The 17,405-nt window shown below is 34.1% G+C and overlaps 1 protein-coding gene across 6 annotated transcripts in view; it reads left to right on the forward strand.

Moving 5' to 3' along the window:
• The window catches only part of FMN1 (formin 1), a 209,676-nt gene that overhangs the window by 161,300 nt on the left and 30,971 nt on the right, over window positions 1-17,405 (forward strand). For all 6 annotated transcript variants that reach the window (XM_052782471.1, XM_052782469.1, XM_052782470.1 and 3 more), the window contains one exon: window positions 107-199. In XM_052782471.1, the coding sequence (XP_052638431.1) occupies window positions 107-199 (93 nt within the window). The remainder of the gene's footprint in view (window positions 1-106; window positions 200-17,405) is intronic.

A 17,405-nucleotide genomic window follows, 5' to 3' on the forward strand; every position in this document is an offset into this window, starting at 1 on the left:
TTTCCTCTAAAGTAAGTCTAGGTGACTTAGATGTAGGCTTCTACAGTGTTGACATCCTTCTGGTAGGCGAATTATGCCACAAATGTCTCTCAACTTCTTTTTGTAGCCTCTGAAAAGCAGATGAAGTTAGTTTGCAGAGAGTCTTCTGAAGACCATCTCCAGCCCTTCAAGGAGAAATTAGAGGAATTCTTCCATAAAGGTAACCACATTTGAAAGAAAAAATATATTGGCAAATAGTGTCGTGTTTTACAAAGTTATACATAATGTAAGCTACATTAAATACCTGTTGCCTCTGAAAATTCCTACTATCTGTTATGGATTATGTTCCTAATGTGCCTAATATATGTTAAGAATAATGGTTACACAGATCTTGGACATCACTTGTCAAAGATATTTGTTCCCTTGATCTCACCCATTTCCTATTGATTATTTTCTGCTTTGTTCTTCATCATTATTTGTATGCAAAACAAAAAAGATATTCATCATAGACCAGATTTATCAGAGGGAATATAAAGCTTCAAGTTTATAAAAGACTATAATGAAAAACACCTTTCTAGAGAAAGTCCACATATATACATGAAGTAATGGCATCTTTTATCAATAGTGTGGGCTTATGAACTGACTAACTCAGATTTAAAGATTTTGTCTTGTGTGAGACAGAAATAGGCGTAAAGAAGTGATTTACCAGGGTAGGGTCTGGAGACAACAGGGGTGAGATCCAAGGTACAATTTGATCATCAGTTCAAGACAATGTAAACGCAGGTTGCTGCTGTTGAAAAGAACAGTCCTGCTCTCTCCTGTTTCCCAGACTATGTGTTCCCAGTCACCTGCTTGTGCCAGCACCATTGTCTCTGGAGCTGTGCAAAATAGATATGGGAATAGATTCCCCCACCTCAGCTTCTAGGAGTACAGACTATTTGGGTAAACAGAGTAAGTGCTGTATTTCTGACGACTATATTAAGAATTGTTAAGAATTAAATATTACCAAAGGGCTAGTATTTCTCAGAGAAATCATGAACAGTTTAACAGTTTACTGTTTGAGGGGTCAAGTGAACTATTTGAATCTATTAATCCAGGCAGAATGTTTACTATTAGTGATCATTTAGATTGTTGTAATAGTTTACAGATTAGCTTAATTCTTTTTATAAAGATTGTCCTAATGTTTTTTTAATAACTTTATTTCATGAGGCTGTCTTATTAAATACTTAGATAAGTGAAAACAGGATGCTTTAAAAGTAGCAGTCCCTGTTAATTTGTATTGTTAAATAAACTAATATTCTTCTTCACCATTCTCCCAGGCTATGGAGCAAAATGGATATATTTATTTGATATATTTTTTTCTTTTAGTTGCAAGTGTATTTGGGCAGTATTAAAGTTGCAAATTTCTTGCCACAGAACTCGTAAACCAAAAAAATTATAATGGAAATCTTTATGTCACTGCAGAACAGTTATATTGTCTTTCCAACTTATTTAATTGGAAATCTTCACTTACATTTTGACAGTAACATCAAGATTGAGATAGTACTATATATATTTCTACAGAACCATTATGATCTCCAACACGCTTCTTGATCTTGCTTGCCAAAGTATTGTAGCAGATCAGTGTAATTGTATCTTGTATAGATTAATTGATTCATTGTACTGTATGAATTACCCTGTTAGAGCAGCTCAGAAACAAACAGTCTGTTCTTTCCTCACTACTGGCCAGAAATCCATCAGAGCAGAGCAGTCAATATGGTAGACTCAGGTATAGATCTGGGCCATAATTCAGTTTTGCCCAGGTCTTGCCAAGACCCTAACCAAATGGTGTCTTCCACGGTCATATCACAGATTCTGTAATTCTTATTACACCCTAGATCTCCTGAGGACTGTTGTAGTTAGTCCGGTAGGCAGCTAAGCACCACACAGCTGTTTGGTCACTCCTTCTCGACGGGATAGGAAAGAGGGTTGGAAGGGTAAAAGAGAAAACTCACGGGTTGAGATAAAGGCAATTTAATAGGGAAAGCAAAAGCTGCATGCACAAGCAAAACAAAATAAGGAATTCATTCACTACTTCCCATCAGCAGGCAGGTGTTCAGCCATTTCCAGGAAAGCAGGGCTCCATCACGTGTAACCACTACTTGGGAAGACAAACGCCGTTAACTCTGAACTTCCTCTCCATTCCTCCTTCTTTCCCCAGATTTATTGCTGAGCACGATCTCATATGGTATGGGTTATCCCTTTGGCCGATTTGGCCAGCTGTCCCAGCTGTGTCCCATCCCAACTTCTTGTGCACCCCCAGCCTACTTTCTGGGGGGCAGCATTAGAAATAGAGAAGGCCTTGATGCTGTGCAAGAACTGTTCAGCAAAACATGGGTGTGTTATCAACACTGTTTTGGTCACAAATCCAATACACAGCACCATACGAGCTGCTATGAGGAAAGTTAACTCCACCCCAGCTAAAACCAGCAGAAGGAGTAGTAAATGTATATCACCACAGTCCCAAACAATAAAGGCAACACAGTACCTGGTTTCTCCTGCAAAGCTGAACTACCGTACTTTCTGATGAGTAGAATATGATAAAAATACCCAGTTGATCTTGGAAGAAGATTAGTTCTGCTTTAGAGAAAATGGCAATTTAATTGTGCATTATCAATTCAAATAGAAAAACATATTCCTCCAAACATTTACCTTGTTTATGCCTATCAATGTGAAAATTGAAATGCATGTACCCTTGTCAGTGTAACAGAAAATTTTATCCTTATGTTTGTGAATAATGTATATATTTTAAAAAAAAAGGAGAGGATACGTTCCTGCACAGTGTCCTGGGACAATGTGTTCTTTGTATAAATTATTAAATTTATTGGACACTTTTTAGTGTTTCAGGTTTTTTGTGTTTTAGAAAGAGTAAAAACACATGAATTACTTGTCCACTTTTTTCTTAAGTTCTCTTGTTCTCCTTCTGCTTTATAGTATTATGTTTTATGGTATCTAATCATACACATTCAATTTTGTCTAATATAACTTCTTATCTTTTGACCTTTCTGTTTCATCTACCTTTTCTGAGGTGAGTTGTCAGTAGGTTGTCAGATCCTATAATTATTGATCCTATTTCTCCTTCAGTCACCTGGTTGATTTGAATCTTTATAATTGGTGGGTGGTACTTCCTGTGGCATTAGAATAGAAATCCTGTAAAATTCTACACTGAAGATAGGTAAAAGTAACACAGAAACCCATCTTTATTTATGGTACTAGAATAGGCATTGGGCAAATGTCAAGCTCAGAGGTTCAGTTTAGATAAATGTCTGCAAACTCAGCTGCTTCTCTGAAATTAGGAGTTAACTGATAATACTGAGCATCCGTTAAGCATCTGCTTTCAGTTTTGTTTGTTTAAAAAAGAGTTGTGGGTGGTTCAAGCAAAAGTAAGAAAAAACTGTCTGTTATCTTTCTGCCAGCTCACAGCAAGTATCCAAAGCTCAGATGCTTTTCTGAAACTTCTGGCTTGAATATAGGGCTGGAACTCATAGATATCCAGGTTTTTCTCACACGCACAATTTCCCATCATTTCTAGTCAATGCGAAGTTGGAAATACTGTAACAAAAAAAACATATTGATTTGCTTAAACTGAACTGTTTACATTTCCTAATTATAATTAATACCAATTAAATCTAATACTTGCTGTGTTGCAACAAAAAACACTGAGAGTGTTATGGAGACTGACATTCTAAAATGCTAGAGGGGATAAACTGTACTTCTGCTGATGTCAGTGCTGTTTTGTATAACTGGATGTAATGTAGCCTACTGCCTTCAACAGGGAATTAGGTGCCAGAACCTTTAGGTTCCATTCCCAGTTTAACTACTTGACATATGATGCTAGGATAGTTGGTTGATATCTTTGTCAGAGTGTGCTTCGCTTTTCTGGTACACAGAATGTTAAATAATGATTCTTGCTATTTTTTGTAGTGAAGGATAATCTTTGTCAAGTACTTTGTGATTCCCACATGAAAGACATCATGTGTAAACTGTGTTAATAGCTATATTTGATATACCCAGGCTTTTTGAAAAGGGCTTAGATTATTCCCAAAGTGGAAATAATCTTTAGTAGATTAAATTATATGCAACAAATTATATTAGTTTTACTATAATATGGAGACCTAAGAATTACTATAAATTCATATACACTTACTCTATTTCTAGTGGAATTACTGTATGGGTTTTTTCAGAAATGTGTTCATAATGTTTTCCATTTAAACTGCCATGATATGCAAAAAGAATTTTGAAATTATGAAATTAATGGTTGGTTTGGAAAGCTCCTTAATTTATTGAATTCTTGCTCAGAATTGCTTAGAAGAAATCTCCTTTCTTGATATGAAGCTCTCTCACACACAAAAAAATCAGAATAGTTAGATGAATATGAGAAAGATGCAAAATACTCTACTTCGAAAAGGAGAAAAGAAAGAGTTTGGTTACTGCAGCTATGAAGGTCACTAGAAAGGATGCTGGCCAGTAGCCATTGGTGTTAGTTTTTCATGACATTTTTTATTCTCCTTGTTCATTCTCTCAAGAATAATACAAACCAGAAAGTAAAGGACATACAGGAGTAGGTAACTAGCCTTAAAAAAATTTATTTCTTATTGTGCCACTTGACCGTTTCATATTGTTTGTCCATTTTAATAAATGTGGAAATGCATAACACAGATTAATGCAGGATCTTGCAAAATCTGGTCCCAAATTCCCCTTCATTCGTTCCAGGTCAGAAAGTATGTAAAAACTTTAATCTGGGCTCGATTTCCTCCCTTATATACTGGAATGTGCAAATCAAAAAGTCTTTATACTTCATAGCAGTTAGCATAGGAAGAGCACAGCTGCCTCGCTTTATTTCTCTAAGAATAAAGCATCTTGATGATGACGACTTTGCTATTAAAGGAATTCATTTAGTTTACAGCAGAGACTAGGAAGCAAGTAGTCTGATGTCAAGATACAACAGTTTTTGAAAATCATTAGTAGTTGAAAGCAAAGCTATTTGGGAAAGTCACATGATACACTGAAGTGTCCAAGGTAACAAGCAAGATGGGGGCGTGGGGGGGGGATTTGTCAAATAGAGTAGATCTGTTGAGATTCATCCCATAGTAAAAGAAATTGTCCTGTGTTTAGAATTCTAGCCTAGCACTTAGGAAACATTGGTTAAGTTCATTGCTTTGCTACAACTGCTGTATGTCTTACACTACATAAAAGATCAACACTGTGCAGTCATGGGACCGTACAATAGAAAAATACAGTCATAGACCAAGCTACTCACCACAGCATTATGTCAGGAGGTAGTGCATTTTTCAGACAAGGTTAGCAACCACTTGGAAATTGTCAGTAAATCTGATTTTTACTGCTGAGTGATTTCTTCTTAATAATTTTAGCCAGGCTGCAGTAGCTACCTGGGCATGCATCCAGTCTATTGTGCTTTTTAATGTATTTCTGGTGCAGAACAGGAGCTTTGATCCACATTTCCTCATTTGCCTGTTGGAATGCACCATAGAGGGTTGTTGAGCTAGTGTAGCGGGAAAGAAAATAAATAAATTCTATTAAGGCTAGCCCCCTTCACTTGGATGTTAACTACTTTCTGTGTTATATTATTCTTGGGGGGATTATACCAAGAAATGAAGAACTGTCATGAAAAAACAACATCCAAGTGTACTGGCCAGAAACTCTGATCAAAACTGCTACACTCTCTGACATGAGAATAGGGAAGATAAACATGGGGACTTGTGTGATTCTGTAACATACCTGAGTGCCTAAAAAGGTAGAGTGCTAGCTCCTGGCCTTTTCAAAAGGGTGAAGCAATTTTGCATGAATTGTTTGATCTAGGTTGCTGCAACTACATAAAGAATTGTTACTTCCTTTCTCCTGCATGTCTCCATGCCTTCATGCCTCTGTATCAGTTCCACCTTCATAACTTTATTTCCAGAAAAATACTTTCAAGTAACAAATTCTCATTGGATACTGCAATTCTGTATTTTCTTACGAATTTGTTCAGCAGTAAGAAGATTAAGTACTGATTCTGTATTTGGAGTCACTGGGTTTTAGATCACAGAGTTCTGAGTGAAACCTTGTTGAAGTATATTTGACTTCTTTTAACCAAATAATTGAAACCATAAATCATTTAGACCTTGATTTCAAGCTAGCATCCAGGAAGACATTTCTACTATTGTTGTTGTTCATTCCTAATATCCCTACTCAAATAATTTTATTATCATATTACTTGTTACCGTCTTAAATTTATTTTCACCCAACCTTACTTGTTTCTATTTTCTTCCTCAACAATACATAAAATGCCATCTTACAATAGCTTTCATATAAGAAATTTACACCACTAACTTTTCTTTAACTCTATTGTAGTATATTTCAGCTGGCAGACTTTCAGTTTCTTGTTGATTATTTCCTGCTTGTTCCTGGGTATATAAATATTCCATCTTAAATGTTGTTCTTGTGCTATAGGTGCTCATATATGGTGATTTATTCTCTTAATCTAGTAGCACCTGTTGTATTAACCCAGGGAAAGCAACCTTCCTTCTTTAGTTTATGGCCCCATATGTATTTTGAGTGTAGGACAATGATAGTATAATTTCTTATATTACAGCAAAAAAAGTCTTTCACTCAAAACTCTACTGCTTTTCAATCAAAGCAGTCTATGATGTATAAAGCAGGATACTAACGTCATTTAGTAGTAGTGAATCAGAAGTCAAGAATACTCCAAGACACTATTACCAGTACCATCTTCACAAAACAATATTATTTCTTGTTTCTCTCTTACTGTCAACAGGACATACCTTTATAAATTTTAATACAGTCAAAGATTAGGAAAAAATTTACATTGGCACTTATTTCCTTTAATAGTCTGAGAACATTATATTGTTTTTAAAACAGGTATAAACATTATGTTTTAAGTCCTTACTCATAGCAGTTTGGTTGAGCTTGCCTGTAATGACTTCCCAAAATATCAGAAACCCCTGAGAAATACTTAAAATTCTTGCTTCTTTGCAATAAAAATTTATCTTTTCTCCCCAAGAAGAATATTAACAGAAAGAAAAATATTCTAAAACTATATATGAAACTAAGTCACATACTTGTCTTCCCATTAGTGTTGTACTCCTCTACCTTAATCTGCATATCAGGTTATGGTACTTGTGTTCCATTTTATTTGTAAATCTGTTGAACGTTTTAATGCTGAATAAGTGAAGCAAGAAAATAAAAAATAATTTTTAAGAGCACTGAATTTCAGTAACAGCTGCCTTTTAAAATACGTTGTATAAATAACAGCAACAGAGCAATAGCACTTACAAGGATCTTACAGTTGTCCTGTTTTTGTTACCTGCACTTGTGAAGCTGCTTCTGTCATCCAAAAAATATATCTCTGTAAAGATAACCAGTTTTACAAGACATCAGACTCTCTTGCAGATTCTGTGACTATCCAGTCCGCGTATCAAATACTGATTCTTCCTTTTGTGAATAAATTGTACAAATATGAAGACTTATAACTTCAAAGCTTTCTTTTCTGTTCTACTTATAACTCTTTTTTCCCTTCATTTGTTTTCACTGAGATGTTTTATTATTTCTGCCACACATATGCAGTTCTCACATTAAACAGTGTGGGAGGATATTTATGTCCAGTGTCAAACATGAAAAATATGTCATACTTCCTTGCAGTGATAATGTTTGCTTAAAACTTTTTATCCTTCCCAGCAATGATATTACAGACCAGGCAAAGTTTGTGTTTAGATCTGGAACGCTGTTTTATATGCTAGCAGCAGAATTACTTTAATCTTTCAAACTGTTTGTGACAGTCATAACTGTTTTCATCACTCAAAGATCGTTGTATTTAAACAGATGAAAGAGTGATTTACATAAATTGGCATGAGTCTGCAAAGCACAGAACCTTATTGCTGTGGTACTCTGAGATTGTATAGTTAGACAATAGCCTCAGTCCATAAGACACCAAATAAGGTGTCCTGGAATGTGATTGCATCCATATGCCTCTAACTAATGCAATATTGACAGTGAGCTGATTCAAAGAACAAAAATTTGCTCTGAAATGAATGTTTCCTTCTACACTACCAGAAGAATTACCAGCATCAAAGTCCTGAAAATTGATGTTAATTAAAACTATTACTTTTCAGGAAACTTTCAATTGATTATTTTTGAAACAGATATACATCCAATTGCTACAATCAGTTCCACTATATCATGAATTACTATAAAAATTGGAGGGTTACACTCCATTAGAATGTTTAATATAGAAGGATTTGTAGTTAAAAACACAATGTCATCCTGTCTTAGAAGACAAGGAAAGAATCTCTTAGAGACAACAGTTCCTTCCAGCTTCTTTTCAATTTGATTGTGTTATACTGAATTACTGTGGCTGCTGCAAAGTCACTGGCATTTCATGATAGGGAAGGATTTCCTATTAATAGCAACTGAGTGATTAAATGAATGTTAGTGTTGATACCCTTGATTTAATACAAAAAAATATTATGTATATGATAGTTATAAAATTTATACCTAGAATTACTGATGCCTTAGTATAACCACTATCAGCTGTCTGGAGTCTAACGTTTTCTTTAAATTCTCATCAAAACCTCTATTTTCTGTTCAATTCCACTGGATTTCTTCCAGTGCCTATATCATAGGCTTATAAGTAAACAGAACCATAGGTTATATAGTTTGGGTTTTCACAGGGATCTTATTAGGCTATTCTTTTAGTCCAGCTGCTTTCTTCTTTACTGTATTCTTATTAATTTCCTGCATGATTTCCTATTTATCTACTTATCTTCTTGTGTCATTATTCTCTGTACTGCAGTCAACTCCACTAGCATGCAGTTTATCTGAATTTGCTCTCCTATTGACATTCTTGTCTTATCCTATTTGTGCGGATATTCAAAGTCAGTGAACTACATAGAATTTAAATCCCTGTCAGAGCTTTCCTTGGCAGGAAATTGGGATGCTCACTGGTTCATTACTTTAGATTATATATCCTATGAGCAAGTGCTTACTTATATGGAAGATACTATTGCAAGGAAAGAGCAGAGTCAAGAATTGGAAAGGATTGGGTAGAATTAATTAATTTGCTTACTAAATAATGAAAGGCCCAAATACACTTGCTCTCAAAAGACTTTAATACCTACCATCACAATGGTCACTCTCGCTTTATGTTTGTCCCCTTTCTTTGTAATTTCACACCATAGTCTTTGGATTAAGCTTGGAAATATCCTTCACTGCTACCATAATACAAACTGATTATGACAATAGCATGCTTAATCTGATATGCCTTTACGTAGAATTTCTCTGTAGACTTTTGTAATTTTGGTATGTTGATAACTTTTCTCAGTTATGTTTTGTACCTGTGCAAACACATGAATATCCTGTTTTAATGCTTTTGAGCGTGATTGATAAAAATATTAGATGCTGAAATTTTCAGCAGGAAATTGGAGCCTTCTAGATTAGGTTCTGTTATGGCATAAACTGTGTTTTCCGTTTTTTAAGCAATGTTAACAGGTAAAACCTGTAGGCCAGACAGGAAATAGCCATCAGAAGAAAGCTTCTTTCTAAGAAAAAAGGTAAATAAATTTGACACCCAAACTTGTTGAACCGGATGTAGCAGGACTATTTGTTTTGAGAACAAAAATAACAATGACAATGTTCATAGGACAATTCTCAGAAATTTGAAGCTAGTTACAAGACAAAGCACCAGCTTGCTACTAAGCTCTCAAAATTGGAGAATGACACAGTAAAAACATGTGCATGATATAGTGTTGTACGATTACAGCTGCGATAAAAGACAGACTTCTAAATGTAAGAAAAGTCTGATTTCAGTTCAACATTCAACCTCTCCTGCAACTTCTGTGATATCTTTGTGCGTAAATACTTCAGATCCCAGGGCAAGATATTTAAAAATGTACCTTTGTCCTGCAAAGAGCCCTTACAGTGCTGCCTTGTGAACACCTTGACAGAGGTGGAGAAATCAGCAGTTTTATTTCTCTTAAGAGATGTAGGTATGGAATTGACTGGCGTGGTACTTCTTTCATGGCATGTAAATCAATTCAAACTTTTAGCATCAGGATTTTTCAGCTATCTAAACTTTGTCCCAAGTCAGCTATTTTGAAAGTGTCTAAAAAATATTTCTTAAAGGACTTCTTTTCAGCTACTGTATAGCATATTTTAGGATATAACTGTTTGTACAAAACATGTGTATAAAGTCTTTCATCTTGAGAATGCCTTACAGTCTGAAAATTCTCTCCACAAATTGTTGCCATCTCTGGAACGGAAGATGGTATCAGAGAAGGTCCTAGTGCCCTAGGGCAGGCGGGGATACCTGACTAGACACAGCAGTGTAGCTTCTGTGGCCAAGCAGAAAACATTAAACATTAAAGAATATAATGCTAAAAGGAAAAACTGCTCTATAGAATGTATTTGGTTTGATTATCTATAGAGTTATCGGTACAGTTTATCAGTAAATGTTTATAATGTGTTTCCTTACCTTGAGTTTTGCACAAAGGGCCTGACCCAGCATTGACTTAGAGTTGAATGGGATTTGGGTAAGGAATATTTATGTTTAAGATTATTTAAGCTTTCCACATCAGGGATTCTTTCCTTACATGTAATTGGGCAGTTGCTAGGACAGAGAATCCCCAAGCTTAATTAGGAGAGCTGACTCTACATTTCTGTTTGAAATAATAGTAGGGGAACTTTGACTTTCCTGCCTTTTAAATGCCAGTCATTTTTCATTTTAATGTAATTTGATATTGGTTTGGTTTTGATGTGAATTAAGTAAATTGTCTCAAGATTTAAAATTTATTTTCAAATTTTAAAAAATATTTCCAGGCATTTCCAAAGTATATTATTATTTTTACTTTGCATATGAATTTTTAAGTCCATTCAACACTTTCTTGTTCTAATGGAGAAAAAAACAGAGGAATTAAGCTCATTATGACTGCATTATTGCAGCAGAATGAATGTAGATACCAATGGTATTGGTATGGTTTGTGTTAATTATTCTTAGAAATAGTTTTTGTGGTTTTTAGTAGATAAGATCGAATCAAAATGGTAGTCAACTAAAACTTCAACTATGACTACAATTATATATAACTATTCTACTAATAGGTCAGTTGGAATTGCCCCATTTTTTTAGGATTTTAGTTAAATGATCATTATCATGTATGTCTGTTCTTCTGTCTGCCTTTTGCATGGACCTACTGTTATTATTGAGTAAAAGCCATTTCCAAGAGATAGGAGGTACCTCATGAACAATAAGGCAATAATAAAGGCCCAGAGGTACAGTGAGCAGAATGTCTGCAGTCATGGGCTTAGCTGCTGCACTCACATTCCCTGGTCCTGTTATGTAATACTCATATTCTCTTCTTTCCTTTTACATGAGGATAAACATGAACATGTAAAAATGTTTACATCCACTGTAGGGGAAGAAAAATCTGGATACTCCCAGCATAGATTTCAACAGAAAATAAGCAAGCTGTAAAAAAACAGAATAGATCAGGTAGATGTGATAATAATTCTTATTTTCCCAGTCTTAAATTAAGCTAACATGAGATTTTTTTCTTTTGTATACACTCTCATTTCTCTCATCATGGTATCTGAGTGCTTTCTAGGAATGAATTAAATAACCTGACTAATGTGTCGCGCATGCTTTACTTTTCCCGTCATCTTTTCCCCGTAAGGAGAATAGTAGGGTTTTTATTTAGAAATTTAGAGATCCTTTTTAAAAATATATTCTTCTATGTGTTAATTAAAAAGAAGGCAAGCTTAGGAAAAATCTATGCTTTGTACTTGAATGCAACTGGGTGTTTCTTGTAAAAACATTGATTAGAAGAATCCTAACAAAATACTTTTTAAAGTTAGTATCCTGTATTTTATTTGTGGCAAGCAGGAGAAATATTGCAGGTCCAAGTTTGCCTCTTTTTTTTACGTTTTGTTTCAAATTACAGGCCTTTCAAACTAGTAGCTAGATAAATTTTCCTGCATAAATCTAAATTGTAGAACTGTGAGTTAAAAGCAAGAATTAAGTACATTGGTAGTATGAAATCATTTGACAAATATTTGTGATTTTGTAGAGGAAATTACTACATTTTTGTTTGGGAGATTATTGAGCCTATATTATGATTTTTTTTTTTTTTAACAATCTGTCATAACTATTTGTGTAGAATGAATGTAGTCCAACAGAGGTGATTTTTCTGTTGATGTGTTCTTTAAGTAGAAGTTAAATAAAATACACGTGCTTTTCCATAAGGACATATGTGATTTTTGAGCAATATAATTTCTTTATTTTGTACTTGTTCTTTCTTGTTTAATTCTACCTATTTAAATTTCGTATTTCTCAAGCTGAATCTTAGGGTTTCATACTAAATATGAACCTTTATAAACAGAAAGATTGTTGGTTAAAAATCCAGAGTTTTATTGGAAAAATTTTTCTCTCTTATATAAGGCATACTTTTTTTTTCTTAAACAAGATCCTGCTAGGTGTTCACCAAATCCAGTTTGCATTTAGGTAAGGTGAAGACAAAAACATTGAACTTTAGAAGCCAAACTATATCAGGTTCAGTGATGTTAATAGATAAATGTGGAGAAGTTTGCTGTATACCTTGTTATACCTGATCTGTAGTTTTAGAAGAAATTTTCAAAACAAGGAGTGTTCATTTGGCACACTTCACATCACTAAAATGCAGTTATGGATGCTAAAAAAAAAAAAAAATATAGGCAAAATCTACCTTAATATTTCACCTTGCTTTTAAATGTGAATATCTGATATCAATACTTAGATTTAATTTGATTTTCATTTTTATTTGATTTACCCTTAAATATGGGTAGCTGTGTATTTGAGAATCAGTTTGGGCTTGAAATTCTCCTCCCCCATCCTGTCCATACAGCTGAACAAAAAGGGGAAGGTGACTGTCATACTTCCAAGCAGCACATTTTTAGAAGGTCAGAACGATTAAATTCGTTCTCAATAATGTAGTTTTTCTGTTCATGCTTTTTATTGACAGTCTTTGTTTTTTAAAGAACCTTCATTGCTTTTTTTATTTAAACAGAAACGTAGCAAAGAAACAGATGTCTCCCATATAAAATATGCAATAAATCTTGTCTCACAAATTCTTTGCTCTGAACTTTCTGACAGAAACTGTCAAATATCCACTTTAATTCTAGTATAAAATGTTCACTTTGTGTCATGGCGCCAACCACCATATGCTGGAATAAAGTCAGTAACCAGCAATAAAAAAAGGCAACATACGCACCTTTGAAACAGTACAAGCAATCAACAGTGAGAAAGGTCTATATAAATCTATGGAGAATTAATCTCAGCTTTGCCACTATCCTGCTGTGCATTTACAATGAGACTTTGCTCCCGACCACCAGAATTGGCTTACTTTGCAGGAGGAGTGTATCCTAATGAGGGGAAAATGTATGGAAAACAAAGCAGCAGCTTTTAACCCCCCCACCCCCATCCTTCGGATCACCTAGAAGAGCATGTCCTAGTGTGTTCAAACATGTGGGGCCACTACACATCACGTATTGCTGTACTTTAGCTGGTCATGTGAAACCAATCTTGACTGAGCTCAATCAGCAGAAATGACTTTAGCTTCATAAATCATTGTTATCATTCCACAGGAGGAGGCAGTGCTATGCCTTTTCTCTCCTAAAAGTTTTCAGGCCACAAATTTCACAAGCTTGTCTGAAATCAGTTTAATTATTTTTGTATAATTATTCATTCATTACCCACCAGATTCATTGTTGGTTCACCATTGAATTTACTTTTTTTTTTATATTCTTCCTATGTTTTTGAGCAGACCTCCTGCTTCTTATTGGTTTTAATAATCGTTCAACTATTTAGAAGTATTGTCCTTGGTATGAAAATGTGCTGATCCTTAACGTTTTTACTTCTGCTTACAACAGGAGATTGTAGTTACAGATAATCTGGGTAGTTAGTTTTCCCAAACACAGAACAGATTGGATTTAACCTTGTTCTGTTTCAAAGGATTATAAATAAATTTTCAGTTCCATAAACTGTTTAGATACATTAGTCATCACAAAGATTCATCTTGGAATTAGACCACAACATTATAAGAGTTTATGAAAAAGAAATTAGAATTATAATATATTTCTATAGTGTTTAAGTACTAATAGGCTTTAAAAAATATTTATTCTCTGGAACCACAAGTGTGGGAGAATGAGAGATTAATGGCTTGATTGCAATTTAACAGAATGCAGTTTCAAATAATTTAATTGGAATAAATTGAAAAATGTAGTGCTAATTCTTGCTTTGTAATTAATAACTCCAGAACACAGGAAAGTAAGACTAATGTTAGTCCTAATTTTAATGAAACAGTTACCTTTCTGTGTAGAAGCTAACTGAAAAAGCAGCTTTAATTTAAAAGTCTACTCATAGAATACAATAGAAGCATCATACCAAGAAACATACATTTCAAGAACTATAGGACTTTATGAAAATAAATATAAAGTTTTTTTCCTTCATAGTTAGTTCTAATGTTCTGGTAAAATGACCTTAAAGACTTTTTCTGGCACATTTATAGACAGCATTATCACTTTTAAAAGAAAACATAATTTCCTAGGTTTTTTATTACCTATGATAATAAACACTTTCTTGAATGTGTTGCTTGAGTGTGTTCTGCTGGTGTTGTGTGCCTCTGTGTGCGTACAAGTGTCTACAATTTGTTATGGTTTGGTAACATTAAAAATACTGAATCTTTTATAATGTTTAACAATTTCTGTATGGTAAATGTTATAATTAGCATTTAATCCTTGCCCAGTACCTAAGATACGGGTTGGTAACTAATATTCCTGATTACTTGTGGGGAACCATGTTTGTTAAGCAGCTTCTCAAGACTGCACAGAGACTCTTTGTAAGATAGAAACATTTGTACATTTTCATCATTGGATGTGGGTTTCTTAGTTAAAAACAATTTTTTTACCACTGCAAAGGAAAATAAACTTGTAAGGACTGTTTCAGGGAAGCATGATTAAGACCTCATGGCAGCAAGTGTTCGGAAGATTGTTTTGAAAGGATTTAACATGTCTATACCAGTATTTAAACCATCTAAAAAAAAAATTGCATAGCCAAATCCCATGTTAAAAATGTGATACTTTCTAATTTAGAGAATAGGTAAAGGAAACAAGGCTTATGTGATCACACTGCCTGTTGATTGTTCCCCTGCCAATAATTTTTAATGCATTGGCCAATTTTGACCAACTGTGACAGAGTTAGAGATCCTAAGATATTAAGCTCCTAAAATCTCAATAAAAATATGTGGTTAAATAGACAAGAGTGACCCTATTAGCCTTCCAGGGAGAGAAAGGCTGTATCATGAACTCAACCCTTAATTAAACATTAATGAATCCATCTGGGAACTAACTCTAAAACACAGATCCACAGTAGGCCAAGTTTCATTGATTCCATTGCTCCCAGACCTTCTTGCTTAACTGATACCATAGAAGAAAGATCTCTTGATGGGCGTGGGATTGTTTGTGTTGGGGATTTTTTGCATTCTAATATACTGGAATAGAAAACTATAGTAGACATACAATGAAATATTTACATGTAATTTCCAGGCTGTCTGTTGAATTCCATGAGTTTGTAAAGCCTACCAATTAGAAGTTAGTAACTAGATAAAGTTTATCAAGTAATACCTATTAGAAAAGTTCCTTGCTAGGAATCTGTACATAGAACACTTAAGGTTTTTTATTATTTCTGAAATATAAAATTTTTATAAAAAGCTCTTGCACAAGAATGGTGGACTGCAGCCACGTGAAGTAATTTGCAGTCATATTAAGTATGTATTTTTCAAATTTGAAATTAAATACAATACAATAAAAACCAAAACAAAATGGAAAATGTTTTACACTGTATGTATTCTCTCCTGTTTGCTATGTTTAGATATGAAGTCAATTCTTAAGCAATAAGAATTCTTTTGTATAGAACTAACTTAAAAGTAATATTATTTCTCATAAGATGGAGTTATATTAAAAGTAACTCAATATAATAATGTAGAAATAGCAGAAAATTGAGGTTCTATGTATGGCTTTAGATAGATAGATTTTTTCTTGAGTATATCTCTTCCAAGGACAGGATACACACCTCCTCTAGAATTTCTGAAACTTCATAATTTGCTAAAAACTTTTAAGGCTGTTGAGAAAGCCTTTTTAATAATTAGAATGAAAAGTATAAATGTCTGAAATTACAGAATTCTTTTTTACTGTGAGTACCTAATTTCTGGGAACTTTTATACCCTCTGTTGCTATATGCTTTATTATAGGATGTGTTTTCAAAAAGTAAAACAGTTCTAAATTGGATTCAGTCTGTATGAAATGTAAGACTTTATCCCAGTAGCATATGATACTAAATTAGAAATTGAATTTCCATGTCTTTAACAATTCCAAAACCCCAATTTCCATAGTCAGTACCATACTTACTCTTGTTAGTCAAGCCATGTTTTCAAAATACAGTATATTCCAGTTTTATAATGAAAAAAAAAGAAAAAAAGGAAACTAGAGATGATCCCTTTTCTGATGTTACGTTCTCCTGCATTCACGTGTGTATTTTTGTGAATACTTATTTGCACTTGACATTTGTTAATTTGTTTAAAAGGTTCTATTAATTTGATTTCCATTCCTTTAAAATTCACATTTCAAGAAGGGAGATTCGGGCAGTGTCAGGTGATGAAATATATTTTCATATGTTATAGTATACAAATTATTCATTTATAATATTTGCAATGTACTTTCTTCATGGCCTTTTTATGCAGGGCCCTATCTTTTTCTAGACAGTAAGGTAAGACTAATAATAGAAACATTAAACGGATGTTGATGATACTTATGAACACTTTGTATAAATTGTTAGCCACATATAGTTGGCTTTTGCTATCATCAGCTAACCAATAAAACCTCATACTGCATTGAAAGCTACAGATTGTTTAACATGATAAATCAAGTGGCTGGACACCTTGGCTATATTAAAAAAATAACTATACACTTGATTTTTATGCATAAAAAGTGTCCAAATGATCCAATTGATCTAAATCTTAGGATTCATCTACAATGATTTTTCTACATGGCTGTGCTGTTGTACTGGGTCTGGCTGGGATGGAGTTAATATTCTTCATAGCAGCCAGTATGGGGATGTGCTTTGGATATGTGGCTAAAACAATGTTGATAACCCAGGAGTGTTCTGGCTATGGCTGAGCAGCACTTGCACATTGTCAAGGCTTTCTCTTTTTCTTACTCTGTCTGCCCAGCAAGTAGGCCGGGGTGGGCAAGAGATGGAAGGGGAAGCAACCTGGATAGCAAACTCAAACTGACCAAAGGGGTATTCCATGCACGTAATGTCATGCTCAGCAGTAAAAAAGGAGGAGAAA

Source organism: Harpia harpyja, chromosome 3 (assembly GCF_026419915.1).
Source record: "Harpia harpyja isolate bHarHar1 chromosome 3, bHarHar1 primary haplotype, whole genome shotgun sequence".
In the NCBI taxonomy this organism is placed as follows: Eukaryota; Metazoa; Chordata; class Aves; order Accipitriformes; family Accipitridae; genus Harpia; species Harpia harpyja.